Below are 18,071 nucleotides of genomic sequence, written 5' to 3'. Positions count from 1 at the left end.
TTCTTACCTTCAACGCTGAGGGGCGCTGCAATCAAGGGGCTGGAGGGACCAATCGAGGATCCGAAGAAGAAGAAACGTAGTGGGCGTAGAGTCACCAGCCCGTCTGTTTTTCCCCACTCTATTTAATAACATTCGTCAGCCATATTGGACGTGGCAGATCTGAACTACACTCAATACCATTCATCATTCACATATTTGGAAACAATTAAGCACGTATAAATTTGAGTATTTATCATGACAGTAACATTATTACATACACTGATAGTTGTCAACACACACGAAAACTTTTGATAAATACATACTTTGTTGTTTACCATTCTAAACATATGAGTAAACATTTCGTCATCACATTAATAAAAATACACATTGAGGTTTTAATGTTTCCACACGCACACACACGCAGACACACACATTAATACAGCGTTTCCTAACTTTATTTGAGCAAAAAGATGTCACACAACGTTTCTATACTAAAATAATGATGCTCTCGTCGCAATGTACTCACAACTGTACTGACTCACGTTAACTTATTTAAATCAGGGCCTGTTTAATTGAACGCAACGCTATTATTCTGTTCAATGAATGACAAAAAGTGGATACACAGGTTAATTGTACCTTATGCCATCTAATGGAAGACAAATTGGACTGCCTGTCACAATACGTCGCTGGCATAGATAGATGAACAAAGATACATCCTTTGCAGTAAATAAATGATAATTTTCTGAACAATAAAGTGAATTCTCCAGTTAATTGGATCGATGTAATGCATTGTCTAATTGTAATTTCGTGTTCTTCTGTGTGGTTGACTGGCAGTTGGCAAACCAGCTTAATGGCTCATTACTGCCACCAACCTGATGTCGTCCTTCCACTGCAAGGAAACCAATGTGAATTGATGGTGGCTGGAATTTGTGAAATCGGCTTTCGCCATCTAGCGGTGGGGGTCTGAAGCGCACCCGTATCTCGAATTATAGCTCGTATCTCAAGACGAAAAAGCGGCCAAACGACGGCTCGTAGCGTCAAAACCTCCCAATTCAAGGCATCGCTGTACATAGAAAGACATTAAGAAACAGCTGAAAACATTTTGTCCAATTACAGACAAAAGTAAGTTCGTGTATGTGTCTGTGTGCGTGTGTGTTTACTCCAAAATGAAGCCGACTGGAATGTGATTCACCCTGAGGTGGTATTTAGAGCCGCGACACACCTTGGCCGTGGCTCCTTCGACCTCTGGGGCCCAAGAGGAAGCACATGGACAAATCATACATACGCGTGTACGTGTGTGTGTGCATGTGGGTGTGTGTGTGTATTTGTGTGTGTGTGTGTGTGTGTGTGTAGGAAGGCGAGATCCTGAACATGACATGGGCGTGGCAGTTTCAGTCCACTAACACAACAACTTCAACATCATTTGACTTCTTTTCAACATGACCACCAGAGGAGGCCTTAAACTGGAATCGCACTGACAAAAATAAATAAATAAATATAATAAATAACTCATCAAAACGAGGAAGCAAGACGACAAAACGGAGGAGGACACGACCACAACAGCTTTAAAGTAAGAATGATTGATTTATTGCTGTTGGCCATTTTGGGTGAGGAAGAAAGCGTGAAGAACAAATTATTAACTACATGTTCCTCAAGTACTTTGGCACCCGCAGTCAAGCTCGGAGGGGAGCTTGACTTTGTTGTTATTTTCTGTACCATAAACGCACTAGTTGAAAGGAATCTGAACTGCTTGGTCAGGAATTTCCTTTTTTTATGTATTTATTTTTCAATCTGGGAACATTTAAGGCAGATTGCGCCACTCACATGCACACAGATACAGTACATAGATAGATGGGCAGATGGACAGATACACATTTATACACATTTAGGACAATCTGTACTCTGAAAGCTATGATTTCTGACTGTCCCTGGAGGCAACACCTGAGATGGACGTATGGATGGACAGTTTAGTTGAATTGTTGAGTTGAATTTAGTTTCACAGACTTTCCCTGAAGGCAGCACGTGGCATATGCTCTAACATACTGTGTAAATAGACAAATAGACAGAGATCCAAGAACATTTCGAAGTCAGTTGTGAAAAAGAAGCTACAATTTCAGACTGTCCCTGAAGGCAACACCTGACATGAAAGGTCAGAGTTCAAAGATGTTATGGGGTCAGATCAAAACAGATTTAGACATTTGCTAAAATCGCTCAGTTGTGCGATGAAAGCTATTATTTGCGATTGTCCCTGAAAGCAGCATGAGTCAAAGGGAATTCAAACTGGTTTGTCAGGTTTTTTTTTGTTTCTTTTTGTTTTCCAAACTGTGAACATTTACGGCCGATTGCGCCATTCTACTTTCGGATTCGGTGTCGAAATAGTCAGCAAAAGAGAAGTTGCCGTGTGCCTCTGCGAACGTGCTCGGACTCGTCGGTGACGTTCACGTGCCAGGACAAGTGTGGTGGGAGGCCACTTTTGGAGGTGACAAGTGAATTGGACAGACGGAAGGACAGACAGATAGATAAAACATCTGACATTAAGAACAATTCCTCAGTTGTGCATTTTTGGACTGTCCGTGAAGGCAACATCTAACCTACATAGCTCGATACAGTAGCAGTACAGACAGACAAACAAATAATTTAGTGAGCAGATAAGTTGTATGAGGATACCTAGGATTCCAAACTGTCCCCAAAGGCAACACCTGACATTAAGTATAGGGTTAGGGTTATATAGTTAGACAGACTAATCAATGCAGATTTGGCTGTTTTGTAACACTTAGATGATAGATATGAGGAAAGTTGTGCTTTCGGACAGTCCCAGAAGGCAAGGCCTTACTTAATTACGAAGCTAGATTCAGTAGATAGACGGACATACAGTAGATACATAAATGGATATATGGATAATTACTTTTGTAAATAAATTGTGTGGGGAAAATTAGGATTCCAGCTTGTCCCTGAAGGCAACACTTGACATTCAATGCGTAGACAGATGTACAGAGAAATTTATACATGTGCAACACTTGCTCGGTTATACGACAGAACTTGTGATTTCAGACTGTCTCTGAAGGCAGCACTGTGGAGTATTAAGGTTGTAAAGTATACTGTGTCTTCCTCTGCTTAATTATCTTGTAACTCTGAAGACTGAACACGCAGGCCTCTACGCAGGCTATAATTAAAAAGGCCGGAGGCCATTATGGGGAGAGATATGTGGCAAAATTATTTGCACAGGTGATTTTCAAATCCACAAATAACGTGTGAATAACGGATATATTTGTGGATTTGAAAATCACCTGTGCAAATTTTGACACACATATCTCCCCACACTGCGTCTTGCTGACTTCAGTCAGGTGTGAGCATTCTAAAATGACCAAAACAACTGCAAGATGAAAGTAGAGGACAAGATGCCAGTTAGTCTCAGTCAAACTGCTTCCATGTGTGGTGAAGGCCTAATTTGGTACAATCTTGAATGACACATATGTTTTACGACAGTCGAAACTGGCTCGAGTTAAAAAGCCAACGGCGCCACCAAGGGCGGAAAAGATGAATGTCATCGCCAAGATTACAAAACAAAGTTTGAATAACATAAATATCAAGCCTTTTTATAATCACCTTAAAAACACAGTCTAGCCAATCAGGACTAAGGGTTGTGCTCAAAAACAGCATGGGCGAGTCCCAGAGAGAGGGTATTTCAAGCAAACGTATTTTGATGTTTGCTTATTTCGTTTTTGTCATTTTGGCAATTGCTTGGTTTGTTCAAAGCTTTGAATAAACTTGCTGTGAACAGGTCAAGATGTTGTCTGTTGGGTTTTTTCATCTGGCCATTCAAGTCTTATTCAAGTTTTGCTTCCCGAAAACTTGAAAATATTAGCCGAACTAAGAACACCTAGCCTGCAGTCTACCAGCAGTCTACCATCCGCCGGAGAGAACTGTCCAGGGTACTGAACGGGCTGAGGCCCCTCCTGCGGCCCAACCAAGGGGACATCCTCTGGTCTGAGGTGACAGATCGAGACACAGCAACACTTTCATCAGTTGGATGGACAAATAATTTAGTTAGCAGATCAATTGTAGGAGGTAAGCCAGGACTTCTGACTGTGCCTGAAGGCAACACCTCACTTGATTCAATCGACTGACAGACAGAGAGACAGATATCTATTTAGTAGATCGGTTATGTGAGGAAAACTAGGATTCCAGACTGTCTATGAAGGCAACACCTGACTTAAATACTGTACATAGCTACATACAGTAGCTCGATAGACAGATGGACAGACAGAGAGACGATACATTGAAAAATGTGGAACAATAACTCAGTTGTTTGAGGAAAGCTTAGATTTGTGACTACAGTGGGTACGGAAAGTTTTCAGACCCCCTTAATTTTTTCACTCTTTGTTATATTGCAGCCATTTGTTAAAATTATTTAATTTAATTTTTTCCTCATTAATGGTACACACAGCACCGCATATTGACAGAAAAAAGGGTAATTGTTGAAATGTTTGCTGATTTATTAAAAAAGAAAAACTGAAATATCACACAGTCATAAGTATTCAGACCCTTTGCTGTGTCACTCATATTTAACTCGGGTGCTGTCCATTTCTTCTGATCATCCTTAAAATGGTTCAACACCTTCATTGGAGTCCAGCTGTGTTTGATTATACTGATTGGCGTTGATTAGGAAAGCCACACAGCTGTCTATATAAGACCTTACAGCTCACAGTGCATGTCAGGGCAAATGAGAATCATGAGGTCAAAGGAACTGCCTGAAGAGCTCAGAGACAGAATTGTGGCAAGGCACAGATCTGGCCAAGGTTACAAAAAAAAATTCTGCTGCACTTAAGGTTCCTAAGGAACCAGGCACTGCTCATCACCTGTCCAATACAGTCCCAACAGTGAAGCATGGTGGTGGCAGCATCATGGTGTGGGTGTGTTCTTCAGCTGCAGGGACAGGACAACTGGTTGCAATCGAAGGAAAGATGAATGTGGCCAAGTACGGGGATATCCTGGCCGAAAACCTTCTCCAGAGTGCTCAGGACCTCAGACTGGCCCGAAGGTTCACCTTCAAAAAAAAGAAAATGACCCTAAGCACACAGCTAAAATACCGAAGGAGTGGCTTCAGAACAACTCCGTGACTGTTTTTGAATGGCGCAGCCAGAGCCCTGACTTAAACCCAATTGAGCATCTCTGGAAAGACTTGAAAATGGCTTCCCACCAACATTCACCATCCAACCTGACAGCACTGGAGAGGATCTGCAAGGAGGAATAGCAGATGATTCCCAAATCCAGGTGTGAAAAACTTGTATCGTTCCCAAAAAGACTCATGGCTGTGTTAGCTCAAAAGGGCGCTTCTACTGAATACTGAGCAAAGGGTCTGAATACTTATGGCTGTGTGATATTTCAGTTTTTCTTTTTTAATAAATCTGCAAAATTTCAACAATTCTGTTTTTTTTCCGTCAATATGGGGTGCTGTGTGTACATTAATGTGGGGGAAATGAACTTAAATGATTTTAGCAAATGCCTGCAATATATTAAAAAAAAAAAAAAAAAAGTACAATTTTTAAGGGGGTCTGAATACTGTCTGTGCCCACTGTATCCCTGAAGGAAGCAACAGATTTGGACAGACGGACAAATAGATAAGTTATTCAATTTCGGACTGTCCCTGAAGGCCACACCTTGAAAAAGAGTAACTTTTTGCTGTGCTTTTCACACAGAATCCAGAATCTGTATAAAAGTCTGTTTTACAACTCTAACGCGCCAGTTGTACAGAATCCGTGTGAAGCTCTATGTAGGCGACCTCACTTTCTTAACGTGTCTCCATCTAAACTCACAAAGCTCATCAGTCGGGAACAAAAGTTAAAGCCGATAAATGTCAATACCTTTTATCTTTTTGTCGCAGACATGTCCCACTCACCTCACACAAGCATCAAAGTGGACGAGGAGACAGCGCTCAACATGGTGCCTGGATCGGCGGACCCGCAGAAAGACCTCACGACGGCGGCAAAGAACTGCAGCGGTGCGGCGGCGTGCTGCGGCGACAAGCATCACAGGAGGCTGGCCATCTGCAGCATCATCTGCGGGATCTCCTGCATCGGAATCAAAGCGCTCATCAACTCAGTCAAGGTACATACATGCAGATAATGACAATATTTGTAAATCAATACATGAATAAGAAGGAAAGACATGAAAACAAAAATTGAATTAGAAAAATCGGGGAGGTTAGTACTTCTTTATCGGTGATGTGTTTTCTGCAATGTACTTTACATTCGAAGTAAATCTCTCGTACTGCAGGTAAACAAACGGGTACGGGTAAAGGAATTTGTGCAAAAAAAAAAAAAAAAACAAAAAAACAACCCTGAAATATATATAAAAAACTGAAACAAAAGAAGGTGAAGACCGTGTAAAAATGTATTAATGTAAAAAAAATATCAAATGTACAAAGGTATTTAATCTTAAAAACAGAACAAAGGGGAATACAAAAAAAATTGATGATCACTTTAAATATAAAATTTAAAAAAAAGTTCAAGACATTGGTGCTGCATGGAAAAAATAAAAAATGTCTAAAATAGAAATGGTAACATTTATTTTATTTAAAAATATTGGAAAAATATTCAAAACATTATCATAAAGTTTTAGACATTAGTTTTACAGGATTGTTTTGTAAAAGGAATGTTCATTCATTCATTTTCCGCACTGCTTATCCTCACAAGCTCACGGAGCCTATCCCAGCTATCTTCGGGCCAACCTGAACTGGTCGACAGCCAATCGCATGGCACATAGAAACAAACAACCATTCGCACTCACATTCACACCTATGGACAATTTAGAGTGCTCAATTAACCTATCACGCATGTTTTGGAGATATGGGAGGAAACCCATGCAGGCACTGGGAGAACATGCAAACGCCACAAAGGCAAGGCCGGGATTTGAACTCCGATCCTCAGAACTGTGAGGCAGATGTGCTAACCAGTGTTCACCCGTGCCACGTAAAATTAATGTGATTTATTTAATTTAAAAAAACAAATGTCATTTACTAAATTAAAAAAAAAACTATTTCTAAAAACAAAATAAATTCCAAGACATTTGTGCTACAGGAAAAGTGTTAATTGAAAAAAAAAAATACTGTAGAATAATAAACTTGGAAAAAAAAAAAAATCACAATAAGTTTTGAGTGCCAAATAAAAAAAAAAAGGAAAAATGTCAAAAAAAATAAACTTAAATGTATAAAAAAATATATATAATTTGAGTCATTGATAATGAGGGCATTGGCAGTCTAGGAAAATCATTAAAATTAACAGTGGAAGTACAATTTTTATCAAAAGATTAAAAAAAAAAAATGTTTCAATAACCATGTAAAGTATTGAACTTTTGTGAATAAACACAAACATTCTCTTCATTTTTTTGGGGGGGGGGGGGGGGTCACAATTTTTACATTTCCCTGAGAGATTGTCAGTAGACCATTCATTACACCTGTTATTTGTGTACTTTAATCTCTTATGTGGATAAGGTTCACACAATTAGTAGATATGACTGATTAATATTTGCTTTGGTCTCAATCATAATGCAAGTTTATGATTTTTGATTACATAAAACCAAATAAGTTTTTTTGCATAGTGTCTGTGGTTCAAATGGTAAAAGCCAGATTTAGTGTGGATAAACCTCAAATTTAAACTGAGTGTACCTTTGAATCATGTTGTTTGACAGTGTTCCCTGGCTATATTGCGGGTCATCACATTGTTCTTTTTCCAAGTAATCTTTGTTTTATTGATTTTTACCGACTGTAATGTATGTGGGAAAGGAGAGCTGCCGTCGCCTATGCACTTTTCAGCCGGACACACATGCAGAAGCTGCTGTCGCCCACAGCTCTCACCGAGACACTCACACGACATCACATGCTACCACACAAGGCCCCGCCTCTTAAAGGCACACACATGTAGACACTACAATACAAACAATAGTTTCTACACATTTCAGTACGTGTTCATATATTTACAATGTGTTTAAAAGGTGTTTTCATTATTTAAAATGTGTTTAAAGTGTGTAGGATGGATAATACTATGAAAAAATATATATCGCACAGATTTTCAGATATTGCGGGTGGGTCTGGAACATCTCCCCCTGCGAAAAACGGGGTGTCACTGTAATTCAAATGTTTTGTGGTGTTGCGTAAATATAAATATATAGAATACGTAAACATGCGGTGTTCTTTTTTCACGACAGGCTGAGGAGGAGCCGGACCGAGAGGCGTCCGGCAGGTTTTCGCAGCGGGCCAAAAGGCTGGGCATCATCTCCATCGCCACGTGGCTCGCCATCCTGGCCCTGACACCGCTGCTCATGGCGCTCTTCTCGTACGTGGTCACGCTGCGAGACTGAGGAGGCCGGTGGAGGAGACAAAAGTCGTCGGGACGCTGACAGGAAACACAGGACTCCTACAGGACACTCTTATAAGCGGATATTTATTTCCCACGACAGAGACACTTGTAAATCATTATGTATAAAACCAAGTATACAACAGTTATACATGACAACTCCTCGACACATGAATATTCAATACCCAAGCCTGTAGGAAAGTTAATAAATTAGCCACCACGGTAACAAAAAAAAAGTGGCGTTCTTACTATATTCAATGCTTGGTGTGCTTTATATAAAGACTTCGATGTAATAAACGCTTTTTAAAAAAAAAAAAAAAAAAAAAAAAAAAAAAAATGACACTTTGATACAAAAAAGAACACTGAGGGTGTGTTTAAGGCTGCCTCGTTCAACTGGGCAACAACAACACACACACACACACACACACACACACAAAACTGCGACACATGACTAAGTTGCAAAGTAATAAATAAAAGCTGCCATTATTGTTGTCCTCGTGTGGTAACCATAACAAATGAACATGGGTGCCAAGTTTTCCCGTGCAGGCGACTCATTCAGGGAACAGATGGAAAGTCAACACATGGTATCCACCTGGTCGCGGATGAGCCACAAGTCGAGCTGCTTCAGTTTGGCGCACAGAAGAGAGTCGGCGTCGGGCGGCGGCAGTAGGGACGCGACGGCGTCATCCTTGGCGAAGCCCCCCCGTCTCGTGCGGGACGACGCGGCCCCCGATTTGCCGACGCCCCCGCCCAGTACCTTCTTGGGCTTCCGGGCCTCGCCCACCTCGAGGAACTCCAGGAAGCGCTTGAGGCGACGCTGGCCGAAGAGAGACTCTGAGCCGTCGCGGCGGCTGAGCGGCACCTCGAAGACGGTCTCCAGCCGGCTGAAGCACAAAAAAAGCACATCGGCCGTTAAGCCACGTGGTTTTGTGGTTTTCATTTAAGTGACACTGTGTTTAGTCATTATATTATTGACTAAATTGAAGTGTGCTCATGTAAGGAGATGTGATGTCATAAAAAGAAAAGCAAGCACAACTGTCAATAATTTTGAATCAAAAAGTCAAAATGGTCAATGCACGACAACCATTACAAAATGGATAAAATGCATTGGGAAAGACGCACTAGTATTTAAATTATTATTTTGTGCTCACCTTTCGGGTGGTTTGCAAAAGTTCTTGTTGGTGTAAATTTCCTCCAAACTGAACTGCTTCTTCTTGAGCCTGTCAAAAAATATATAATAAATAAAAAAAGGGAAATTAATCACATCACGGCAGCACATGTGCGTTACCCACCTGACGGCTTTGGGGAGCCCCATGGGCGTCAGGTTGTTCTGAGGTTTGGGCAGCGCCTTCCGGATGCGGATGGACGACACCTTACCGCGCTGCTCGTGTTTCTGCGCACTCTGCGAGGGCGACAGCATGTGTGCAACCATTAGCGGCACCGGGACACCCTGACCAAGATGGCGGCGGCGATACCTACCTTGAGCTCAGAGTCTGACAGAGACTTCTCTTCTCTCAGTGCTGCCGCCGCTTCGTCAAACTCGTGACTGGAGGAGCCGGCGTCCTCGTCCTCCTCCTCACTCGGCGCTATGCCGTCAGTTTCGCCCGCCAGCAGAATCGCGCTATCGAGGAACACCGCAATTTGAACCGCAGCAGAAGAAGAAGAAGAGAAAAAAAACATCAATTTTGCTACAAAGCATGTACATTTATTCATTTTAATTCATGGTCTTTTCTAATTAAAATTGTTATCTGATTTAATAATTAGGCGGCACGGTGGGCGACTGGTTAGAGCGTCTGTCTCACAGTTCTGAGGTCCGGGGTTTAATCCCTGACCCCGCCTGTGTAGAGTTTGCATGTTCTCCCCGTGCCTGCGTGGGTTTTCATCGGGCACTCCAGTTTCCTCCCACATTCCAAAAACATGCATGGTAGGTTAATTGACAACTCTAAATTGTGAATGTGACTGCAAATGGTTGTTTGTTTGTATGTGCCCTCCGATTGGCTGGCAACCAGTTCAGCGTGTACCCCGCCTCCTGCCCGATGATAGGTGGGAAAGCCCGCGCCCCTTGTGAGGAGAAGCGGCTCAGAAAATGGATGGATGGATTTAATAATTAATTTGTATTATTTTTGCATTTTAGTAATGGATTTAATAGAAATACTTTATATAAAACATACTTTAATCATGTTAGGTAAATTAGGGCTTATTTTATTTATGCACATATAAACAAACAACAATTCCCACTGACATTCACACCTACGTGCAATTTAGTCTTCAAATAACCTACCATGCAGTGTAACAGGTTTCTTTGATTTTATTTATTCATCAACTTTTTATCTTATTGAAAAAAAAAAAAAAAAAAAAAACGACTAACTTTTGTGTTAAAAGATGTGAGAAAAAGAATTGTAATAGAAATACCAGAATTCTATAATGCTGGTAGCTATTAATTTATAATTAAAAAAGAAATATATTTTATAATATAAATATATATATTTATAAACATTTTATTTAAAAATATTTAGCAATTTAATAATTGTATCTATATATTTTTTTACATTGTATTTATTATTTCATTATTTGTTTCTTTTAAACAGTTGATTTCATCGGTGGGCGGTTGCAAGAGAAAGAAGTAGAAAAACAGAAGGTAGCCGTTTACCTGGTGCAGGCGTCTTGGGTGCCACATGAGGTATCCGTTTTCATGAGAATCGGCGAAGAAGAAGAAGACGACGGGGCGGCATGGCTCGAAACGGTGTGGCTGGCGGGCGCCGCTCTGTCCCCGCCCCTCCCCGACAGGAAGGCCAGCGGGCTGGACAGGAAGCAGGAAGCCAGCGCCGACAGCGAGGAGCCGGGCGAGAGGGCGGGCGGCAGGTTCTGCCCGTCGCACGGGAAGGAGCGTCTGGACGGGTACACCTCCTTGCGCAAGCACAGGGGGGCGATCTCTCGCTCAATCTCCGAACCGCCCACCGTGTGGCGCCGAGTGCGGCGCGAGCCCCCGTGGACACGTGACGGGACCGAGGCGAGCGGCGGCTGGCGAGGGAGCGAGGCAAAGAGCGAGGGGATCTCCGGGCACGAGTAGCTCCGCAGCAGGCGGGCCGCCGAGGCGCTTTGGACGCTACGCGACGGGAGGTCCTCCGTGGTGGCCGAGGCTGTCCTGTCGTCCGCGTGAGTCCGACCAAATCGTGACCTCCTGACCTGGGAATCTCCTCTGTGCTGCTTCCCGTTAACCCTTCCGTTGCGTAACCTGGAGGCACTGGCATCCGAAACGCCATTTTGGTTTGGCTCGGTACATTCCGACTGGTTACCTTCAAAGGGAGTCATTTCAAAGTAAAGTGGTTCCGCCGACAATTGAGCTTTTGCACATTTAGCTTCAGTCTTTTTGGTGTGTGCTTGAAACCCACCTCGGGGAGCCTTTTTGAGTCTCTTAATGGTCCTGCCGCGTCCCGGGTTGGGGGCGCCCTCACTTTGAGCAGCCACCTCCGCGGGCGCCGACTGGTGGGCAGAAGAGGCCGGCTGCGTCGGGACCACCGACTTGCGTTTGCGCGCTTTGACATTTGCGCTCCCGAGCGGCAGAACGGGTACGGAGGGCGCCGCGCGGTTTCTGCCGAGGTCGCCCGTCGTGTGCTTGGCCTTCCTGCCGGAGTCATTCTTCTCATCCCCTTCCACTTTCCGCTTGACTTTGCGAAACTTGGCGGCAGGTTTCAGCGCTTCCTGTCCATCTGAAACTGCAGACGGGACTTTCTGTTTAAGTGATGGCTGTTTAGCTACATTACTTTTGGTGTCCAACTTCAGTCTTTTCCTCTCCTCGCGGACTTGGGTGTTCAGCACCCTTTTGGATTGCACAAAACCAGAGTTAGGTTCACGGCAAGCGCCGTCTATGTGGTTAGGCCTGGCATCGTGAAGACGCTCCAGCTGGACGTTGCAGGAATACATGGTGGTAATCTTTTCCACGGCGGGCTTCCTCGGGCGCGTTTTCTGCCGCGCTGACGTTTTTGCATCCTCAATAACGTCGGCTAGCTTCACGGTGGGCTCCTCTAAGAGCGGGACCTCCTGGCTTGATGGTAAAGGGAATTCTATTCCGTCAGGCGATGTGCTAAATAATCTCCGAGAATGGATATAGTCACTTCCAGGTTGTGGTAACAGAGTGAACAAGTTCTCATTTTCTTCCTGTCTGCCGTTTTCCCGTGACTCCCGGTTGGATCCCGATGACTCGTCATTCTCGTCTGGTTGAAGTTCAGGAGCCGGTAGGTTTTTGTCCTTGAAGAGCTTTGTGGGACTCATGACTATTTCCGTGAAGCTGGCCATCTTGGACTTGAAGGACTGGAACAAAGGACCCATCAGCCACCCGGCGGGGGTTGAGGCACTCGCGTCCGCAAAGCGGCCCAGCGCCTCGCTCGCTGGCGTTGGATCCAACCTCTCCAGCAGATGCTTGTCATGTTCCTCTGCGAAGTCCTTTTCCCTGTAATAAAAGACAGAAACAGTGAGACATTAGACTTGGGAGGAAGGCGAACAAAGAAGATGGCCACCGTCTGATCACACTTACGTGTTTTGGAACTCTGCTGCATTGTTAAAATCACAGCCATCCTGCAAAAATCAATACAGAGCAAGTCGAAAAAGTAGCTAAAAAAAACACTTTCAGAGATCATATTCATTATTTTATATTATTTTTGTTATGTCGACCCTTGGTAATGTGTGGATGTTAGGCTATGTTTACTTAATGTATGCTGACTGTACACCACTCCTTTGAGATGGAGTTTGCATTCTTTTACACGAACTTACAGCAGCAGCAAATTACATATTTACATGAATAGCTGTTAGAGCTGCCAAGATTAGTCGGCTCGTCATGATTACAATCAAAATCGTCGACAATTAATTCAATAATCGATGTTATAGTTTATTTTTTTAAGCTTTGTTTTTTTCCCCTCAAAACTAAAACGTGTTTATAAGCAAAAAAAATAAAAAACTTTCAGGAATATGGATATATTTTATGATTTTGATTTTTTTTTGTAGGACTTTATAAAAATGTGAAATGGGCCCTGATAGGAGTGTTATTGTGTTAGTGGGTCAAGAACAAAAGAGCTCACTGGTTGGTCCTGATGGGACGCAGCAGACCGTGAAGGAGGATTACATGTCACCCAATTAACCCCCCCACCCCAGTTCACTTTGCTGGTCAACCATGTTGACACACACACGAGGAGCAAGTGGCGACGGCTTGGGGAGAAAAACAAACAAACAAAAAAACCAACGACTCAAACCCACCTGCTTGTGCTTTTCATCTTCAGACGCGCTTTCAACTCTCGGTTGCTTGGACTGAGATACTTGCACCTAAAAAAAAAAGGGGGAAAAAAAGAAAAAAAAAGAAATTTGACAAAGGGAGATTACTTAATAAATTAATCACATAATACACACGTATCGTGTTTAATCTGGCACCATGTTCGTGCTCCGTCTGTTGAACGAGGACGGATTGTACGCGGACGCCGTTTCCACCTTGTCCTCCACTCCAGCGCCCTGAGGTTTGACTGCTTGTATACGATCGCTCCCCCTGTGGCCTGATGTCCCATCGCTCTCTCTGCCAGAAGGATTCAAGCGTTAAAGAGTGGACACGCAGCACCTTGAAAACCATGGCGTGTTGTCATTTAATCACAGTCGGTGTGGGTGGAAACAAAACAATAAGTGCAAGGTAAACAAAAAAACAAAAACAAAATTGTGTGTTCAAATTCAAGCAAGAGATCTTGACGACAAAGGCTGGACTTACCCTATGGCTATTAGTGCCCAATTTTCATTTAGTGCCCATATCTAATGTTCTCTACAACTCGAATGAACTATTTAAATTATATTTATGTACCTGTAATGTACCATATTTTAAATCATTTTTAACGTCTATACACCTCTCGTGCACCATAGGTACATCCCATTTGATGCATTTACGTCTAATGTACAATAATTGACATCATATTTAATGTAAACTCTATGTACAATATCTCAATTGTACCATAACTATCGTTAGCCTAATAGCATAGTCATATTTGAACATTTTCAGGAAAACAAGCGGGAATAAATAAATAAATAAAATTGGCAAATCCATTGGCAGTTTTTATGGTGATGTAACAGCAAGTTGGAAATGATAGGCAATGAGATGTCCGGTTCGACACAACTCTAATGTAGCGTACTTGCATCATATTGAATGTTCTATACTGTTATATTGTACCATATTCACATATTTACCACATTTATGACATATGTAATGTCCAATACAATCCTAATGTACATATTTAATGTTTAAGCAGCTCTACTGTACCATTTTCACACCATATCAAATGTTCAAACACCTCGAATCTACCACATTTATATCATAGTTAATGGATATACCTAATGTAGCATGTCCTTAATTGCCCCACGGGGATAAATAAAGTTTAGGTGGCTTTTAGGCAGATACAAACGAAGAAGTTTCACAACTACAATAAGTGACTCAGTAAGTGCAGTGATATTAGTCGTTTTTTTTTTTTTTTTTTTTTTTTGCAGAGGATGAAGAATAGATGCCTGTAAGCATTGATATATTGTGTTGCTACAGTTTGTGTTTAAATATCCATTGCTCAAAGTGTTATAACACTGCAACTCCGATACTATTTGTTATTTGTTCGCCCCTCTATGGCATTTCCCATTATGCGTCAATATGAAGATAGCGGACTTTAAGGTAATGTTTGTTGTTGTTTTAAAAGCATTTGTAATTCTCTTTGTTTTATGTTTAGTTTTAAAGTTAACATGAGTTGGGAGCGGCAACAAATGACTTGAATTGTTAACTATCTGCCAAACTGCTGCCTGATGTGAAGAGAGTTAAAAATCGCTGCCACCACCTAGCGTTCATCTCTCACATTTTCACTCGCAAGTAAAAGCAAAAGAAAAAAAGAAGAAAAATCAGCTGTTCAAGGGCTTGTATCTTGAAAAACTTAAGTTATGTAACTCATGAGTTAAGGGACCACACACCCATATACGTGTGGAAAAAAATGAGGGGTCGACGTGAGGGGCGACTATACCTGGGAGTGGTGGAGGGAAGGGGGAGGAGAGGAGGAGGTGGTGGTGGAGGCTCAGTGTGGGGGGGTGCACTACAGAAGGGGTGGGGGATCATTGCATCACCATCCATCGGTAAAACGAGGTGGGGGAGCGAGTTGGAGGGAAAAGTCAACATGGCCCGCCTCTCGCTCGCTTGCTCCTCTGCAAACAACAACAGCACACCAACAATACAACACATCGCCATCACTGCTGGGCCAAAACACAGGAGATGAACTACAGCAAAGAACAGTTGTACAATGAAGATCGCGAGACTGTCTGGTGGCAGAGCTGTCACTTCTAAAAAGGGACAGACAAGGAACCAAACTTACATCATTGGGTTTGTGGAAGGCATTTTCCCTCACAGGCATGCATAAACTGCTTGGTTGGGTTGTCTTCGAGTAGTTTATCACAATAATGGCTACATCACAGCGCGCTATCCATTTCAGCGCAAAAAGAGCACACCTGTGCCATTAATCTGAACAGCAGAAATATCAATTCATGAGCCAGTCCCTCAATGGTCATGTGAGCCATGTCTGAATTTCCAGCAAGTCTACTTTTTAATCAACTTACAGGATGAAGTGTAAATTACAGCAAACATTCCATGTCCCTTGGAAACATTCTATCTCACGTGATATCTTTTTTTCAACTGACACTTAACACATTCAAACTATGGCTGTAGACAAGAAGGCTAAAAATCATCATTGAGGCCATTTAGCCTATTTTCTCAATTCTTCTGCCGAGGTCAAATGACATGGGGTTTGTTTACTTACTCTGTCCGGTTTAGTGGCCAAAAAGATGTGATTACTTTTACTTGACATGTTTAGATTCAAACTGACGCGATGAATATTGGTAAATATTCAGGATTTCTTTTTTTCTTTTGGGTGGGGGGGGGGGGGGGGGGGCGTTTGTGGAATAAATTGTTCTAAAAGGCATCGCCAATAAAGTGTTCTAAAAGGCATCGCCAACTCGCAATAAATCCTCCTTAAAATTCGGTTTTCGAGCTTGCAACTGTTAACAGGCACATTTAATTTATTATTTCCATATTTTTCTAGTTGTTATTTCAGAAGACTCACTCACTGGACCAACTGAACATGAAATGGAAAAAAATGAAACACGGAAGTTTTGTCAAAACTAAGCCCGTCTTTACACATTATTGGCATATTGTTTATGTTGTGAGATTTATTCCCTCAATCTTGAAATCCAGGTTTTTGTTTTTTTAAGATGATGTGGCGCGCCGCTGACAGAAGAATGCCGTCTATTTGCTGGAATGCACCCCGTGTCAAATGTTAACTTTAAAGCGTGAGCAAGCCGCTGACGTATTCGTGGGCATTCGTCACGCGTCCGGCGTGGACGGGCGTGTTCGGAAAGACATCTCCCCAGACACCTAAACCCGAGCAGAGAGTTAGTTTAATCAGTGGAGATTTACTGATTCTCGCTGGGTTACAGTGCTACAGTCTTTCCGCCAGAGAATAGCCGAATCCGGGAGTGGTCGCGGTGCATCTGTTTACTCCCTTACAAGGAATCGCCGCTCGTCTGGCTCACGCAAGTTGAGAAACTGATTTTCGTTTAAAAAGTGACAAAATCTTACCAGAAATGTCGAGCTGGACCACGGCGGACAACGCTTACGTCCTCATCGTAAACAAGACACGCCGGACGGCGACCAACAGCGACTGCAGATGGGTGCATTTTTTACAAATCCGACAAACACGCTGCTTGGCCAATCGGAATCGATCTTGTAGGTCGACCAGCGACCGCCTCTTATGCACGGCCAATGGGAAAATACCTTGATACATGACTTAGTGGGGGGTGACCAATCAAGAAACCGGTGTGATCGACGTTAGCCCAGATCTGTATTGGTAGATACGATGCACCCATTTTGAGCTCCGTGCCGACCGTGACGCTCAGTTTAGCTAGGGAGGTCAAAGTCGTCTTTGCATTCCGTGTGTGGACGGCAAGACAACCAAAAGACCAAGGTTGCCTGTACATTGTGCTGCATACGTAAAACGTCGTACTGGGAGTTCTTTTCACATTTAAAAACTTTTTCTAATGTTGTGTATTGATAGCATACGCTTTGGCGTTGACAAAACAGTGTAACGCTCATGAAAACCGGTTGAGGAATAAGCAAGTTACGACCTAATTTTAGTGGCCATGCATTGGCGTCGATGGGAACGAGGACCTTCCCAACATGGCCGCCACAGAGGCACGTAGGTTAGCTGGGCTGCTACGTTGCGCTTGGTTTATCGACCAAGTACCCATTCATATCTATGAATGTTTGTATTGAAATTTATTATTCGAACTATTATATTTGTCAGTTAATCCGAAAAGGAGAAATAGTAACACGTACAATTTATTCTACAATCGTTGACAATTGGAAAAAATAATACATTATTCTGCCCAAACAACACACACAAATTGTACCAAAATTACCAGATTACTAGCAACCTTTTATTGCTCAGTGACTGTTTTTCTCAATATCTTTATGTCTCAAAAGTATTCTCTGTCAATTGATTGTCTGTTGTCGTACTAGGCAGCTCCAACTACCGGAGACAAATTCCTTGTGTGTTTTTGACATACTTGGCAAAAAAATGATTTTGATTCTGATATTGAAAATTCCTAATGCTTTCTAGGGCATCATTGTGTGTTCATGCCATTGAGGAGCTATCTTGTTTATTGTTATGTACAAGTAACAGACAGCAA

The 18,071-nt window shown here is 42.5% G+C and overlaps 2 protein-coding genes across 5 annotated transcripts; one reads left to right on the top strand and one right to left on the bottom strand.

Annotated features, from left to right (window-relative positions):
* The first annotated feature begins 1,243 nt into the window (after window positions 1–1,243).
* LOC133414898 (transmembrane protein 265-like) lies at window positions 1,244–8,824 on the top strand. The gene is made up of 3 exons (XM_061700608.1): window positions 1,244–1,549; window positions 5,864–6,087; window positions 8,185–8,824. Exons 2-3 carry the CDS (start codon window positions 5,866–5,868, stop codon window positions 8,335–8,337), a joined length of 375 nt encoding a protein of 124 aa, XP_061556592.1. The 5' UTR covers window positions 1,244–1,549; window positions 5,864–5,865; the 3' UTR covers window positions 8,338–8,824.
* On the bottom strand, window positions 8,402–17,059 carry prr14 (proline rich 14). Of its 4 annotated transcripts, XM_061700605.1 has the most exons (11): window positions 16,963–17,059; window positions 15,359–15,536; window positions 13,755–13,893; window positions 13,584–13,649; window positions 12,868–12,908; window positions 11,726–12,783; window positions 10,984–11,629; window positions 9,813–9,954; window positions 9,626–9,735; window positions 9,485–9,553; window positions 8,402–9,217 (listed from the first exon to the last, which is right to left on the bottom strand). In XM_061700605.1, the coding sequence occupies exons 2-11, from the start codon at window positions 15,508–15,510 to the stop codon at window positions 8,908–8,910; spliced, it is 2,733 nt and encodes a 910-aa protein (XP_061556589.1). In that variant the 5' UTR covers window positions 15,511–15,536; window positions 16,963–17,059; the 3' UTR covers window positions 8,402–8,907. The 4 variants fall into 4 exon arrangements, with proteins under 4 accessions (XP_061556589.1, XP_061556587.1, XP_061556590.1 ...); XM_061700603.1 differs by having other exon boundaries at window positions 10,984–12,783; XM_061700606.1 differs by lacking the exon at window positions 12,868–12,908 and having other exon boundaries at window positions 10,984–12,783.
* Between the last annotated feature and the right edge of the window lie 1,012 nt (window positions 17,060–18,071).

This window comes from Phycodurus eques, chromosome 16 (genome assembly GCF_024500275.1).
Source record: "Phycodurus eques isolate BA_2022a chromosome 16, UOR_Pequ_1.1, whole genome shotgun sequence".
NCBI classification, from domain to species: domain Eukaryota; kingdom Metazoa; phylum Chordata; class Actinopteri; order Syngnathiformes; family Syngnathidae; genus Phycodurus; species Phycodurus eques.
This window is presented reverse-complemented; position numbering and strand designations above follow the sequence as displayed.